Source organism: Miscanthus floridulus, chromosome 1 (genome assembly GCF_019320115.1).
Source record: "Miscanthus floridulus cultivar M001 chromosome 1, ASM1932011v1, whole genome shotgun sequence".
In the NCBI taxonomy this organism is placed as follows: domain Eukaryota; kingdom Viridiplantae; phylum Streptophyta; class Magnoliopsida; order Poales; family Poaceae; genus Miscanthus; species Miscanthus floridulus.
In genome coordinates this window covers 150,934,102-150,936,648 of record NC_089580.1, presented here as the reverse complement: position 1 = coordinate 150,936,648, position 2,547 = coordinate 150,934,102, and the positions used below count along the sequence as shown (strand labels likewise).

Genomic DNA, 2,547 nt, shown 5'->3' with positions numbered 1-2,547 from the left:
CGCATTGGAACGGTGGCGTATCGTCTACAGCTGCCGGACGGTGCTCGCATTCATGATGTATTTCACGTTGGTGTGCTCAAGCCACTCCGTGGTCCGCCCCCATCAATAGTCCCGGCACTGCCACCGCTTCGCCATGGTCGTCCTCTTCTGCAGCCAGCACGCGTGCTGCGCGCCAGCCTTCGCCGCGGTGCGTGGCACGTGCTAGTCCAGTGGGTGGACTTGCCTGTGTCTGACTCTACATGGGAGCTGGTGGATGAGTTTCAGGCGGCCCACCCTTCATTCTAGCTCGAGGACGAGCTGTTTCAGAAGGAGGGGAGAGATGTTATGGTCGGACGGACCTATGAACGCAAGAGGCGTCTCAGCAGTGGCTAAGTCGCCGGCACCAGGTGGTGGAGCCGGCCCGGTTGATGGCTGAGTCGCAAGTGGTTAATTGAGTCAGTTAGTTTGTTAGATCACAGGAATAATTTGTGGGGAGTTTGTTAGCTGCATGTTAGTTGGTTATGCATGTTTAGTTGTTATCCCTAAATTAGTGGCATGCTTGTATCAGCCTATATGGCAAACGATTCGATGAATGAAGGGATTAACCTGGGATTGAGACTCACCGTCTCCCTTGGGTGCCCAGCCGAGAGTACTGTTCATCGTCATCCTCTTGTCATCCAGGGAACAGGTGCCGGTCACGGCGCCGCCAGTTCCTCGCCGAGGGTTCATTCCACGGCCAGCCACCACTCACTCCTATTCCCTGCGAAGCCGTGACAGAGGGAGGGAGAGCCCTCCATAGATCCTATTTTCTTATTATTTCTGGACAAAGAAAGAAGACCATTATGTCACTGCTTTGCACCATGCTATTGAAAAATACTAGTAACGTTTTTATAGAAACAATAACAGGTACTTATTCATACCATACGTCTCTTGAGATTACATCTACCTTGCTATTGCTAGCTATTAGTCTACAGCATCATTCTCTCCATCAGGTTATTGTACAGCAACTGTGTCAGTATGGAAGTTAACACTGTCACACCATGAATAGTATTTTCTCTTTGATAATTTACTGTGTCATCACAGCGTATATGTTAAATCATATGCAGTAACATATCTCATTAAAATTGATGTTGGTGATGCTTTTTGGTGGTAAGCTTTAGTGTTTGATGTTATTTCCTCCGTTTCTGCTTCTTTGTGATGCTAATGCACTGTGTTTCCTATAATACATGAAACTGTGAAATGTAAGCTTAGGTGCAATACCCTAGTCTCACACTCCTATTATAATTGTTTTTTTTTTGTTTCAGTTGATTTACAAATGATAGAGCTGAGTTGGATAAGCTTGTTAGTCCCTTTGATGCACTAATGAATTCCACAGTAATTAGGTAGATTTAGATTTGAGACATGAGGTCTTTTGAGATTAGTATCAATGATATTATGGAGGGTGCTAGAAAGATGTCACGCTCCCCCGCTCCTCCGCCCCCGCCCCCACCCCCCTCCCCCACCCCCGTACGCCGCTCCCCGACCCAGATCCGCCGCCGCCGGCCACGGCCCTCGGTCCCCGGCGGGTGGTCGCGGACTCCCCATCCCGCGCACGTCCTCCCCATCCCTCTCGCACGGCGTGCGGCGTTCCCCAGCCCCAGATCTGGCCTCCCCATGAATCGCCTCCCCGCCGCCCCCACCACCCAACGCGGCCGGCGTGGAGCTCCGCGCGCCCGTTGCTGCGCCTTCGGGCTCCCGCCCCGCACCCGTCCCCCCCAGCCCGCACGAGTGGCGCGCGCTGCTCCCCCGCCGCAGATCAAGCTCGCCGCCCGCAGCTCTGCCCCCAGTTTGGCCGCTCTGGGTCTCCGCGCGCCAGCGGTTTCTCCTGACGCCCTCGATGCTTTCATTGCTGCTCCTGCCTCTGCCGCCGGGGGATTGGACTGGGCGCGGGGCGCGTCGGGCAAGCGCGTTGGGTTCACCTCCCCCTCTGCATCTCCCCAGTGCGTGGCGACTTCTCCAACGCCATCACGCCACCCAAATCCTGCCTCAGATCCGCAGCTGTGAGGTGGTACCGCCGGCGCCCTAGCCTCCGGGCATTCAAAGCCACACCCCCGGCCCGCGGCATCCGGCTTTGATGGAGGTTTTCCACCCCGGGGGGGAGTGCACCATCCTGTTGCCGCCGGGGGTGGCGCATTCACGCGCACGTATGGCGTCAGATGTGGAAGATGGCTGGTCTTTGGTACGCCCGAGACGCTGGTGGCGTCTCCCAGATTTCGCAAGCACGGTTGCATTCAACTCCCTCAACCACCCAGGTCAAATCGCCACACCACCGGCCACCGCGTCGATCTGCAGCGGCGCATGCGCGGGTAAATGCTTCCGCTGTCTCTCCCCTGGGCATGCTGCGGCGGAATGTAGAGACCCGGTTCGGTGTTTCGCTTGTGGCCGCTGGGGTCATAAAAGCTATCTGTGCAGGGGCGGTCCTTCGTCCTCCAGGAAGCAGCTTTCGTCCTCCTGGAAGCAAGCTCCCACGCCAAACTCCGCTCCTCCACCACTCGACACCACCAACTTCCCTCCTCTGGTTGCGGCTGC

At 56.2% G+C, this 2,547-nt stretch overlaps 1 protein-coding gene across 1 annotated transcript; it reads left to right on the top strand.

Annotated features, from left to right (window-relative positions):
- Positions 1-1,380: 1,380 nt before the first annotated feature.
- LOC136465349 (uncharacterized) lies at positions 1,381-2,022 on the top strand. The gene has a single exon (XM_066464118.1). The coding sequence runs from the start codon at positions 1,381-1,383 to the stop codon at positions 2,020-2,022; it is 642 nt and encodes a 213-aa protein (XP_066320215.1).
- The last annotated feature ends 525 nt before the right edge of the window (positions 2,023-2,547 follow it).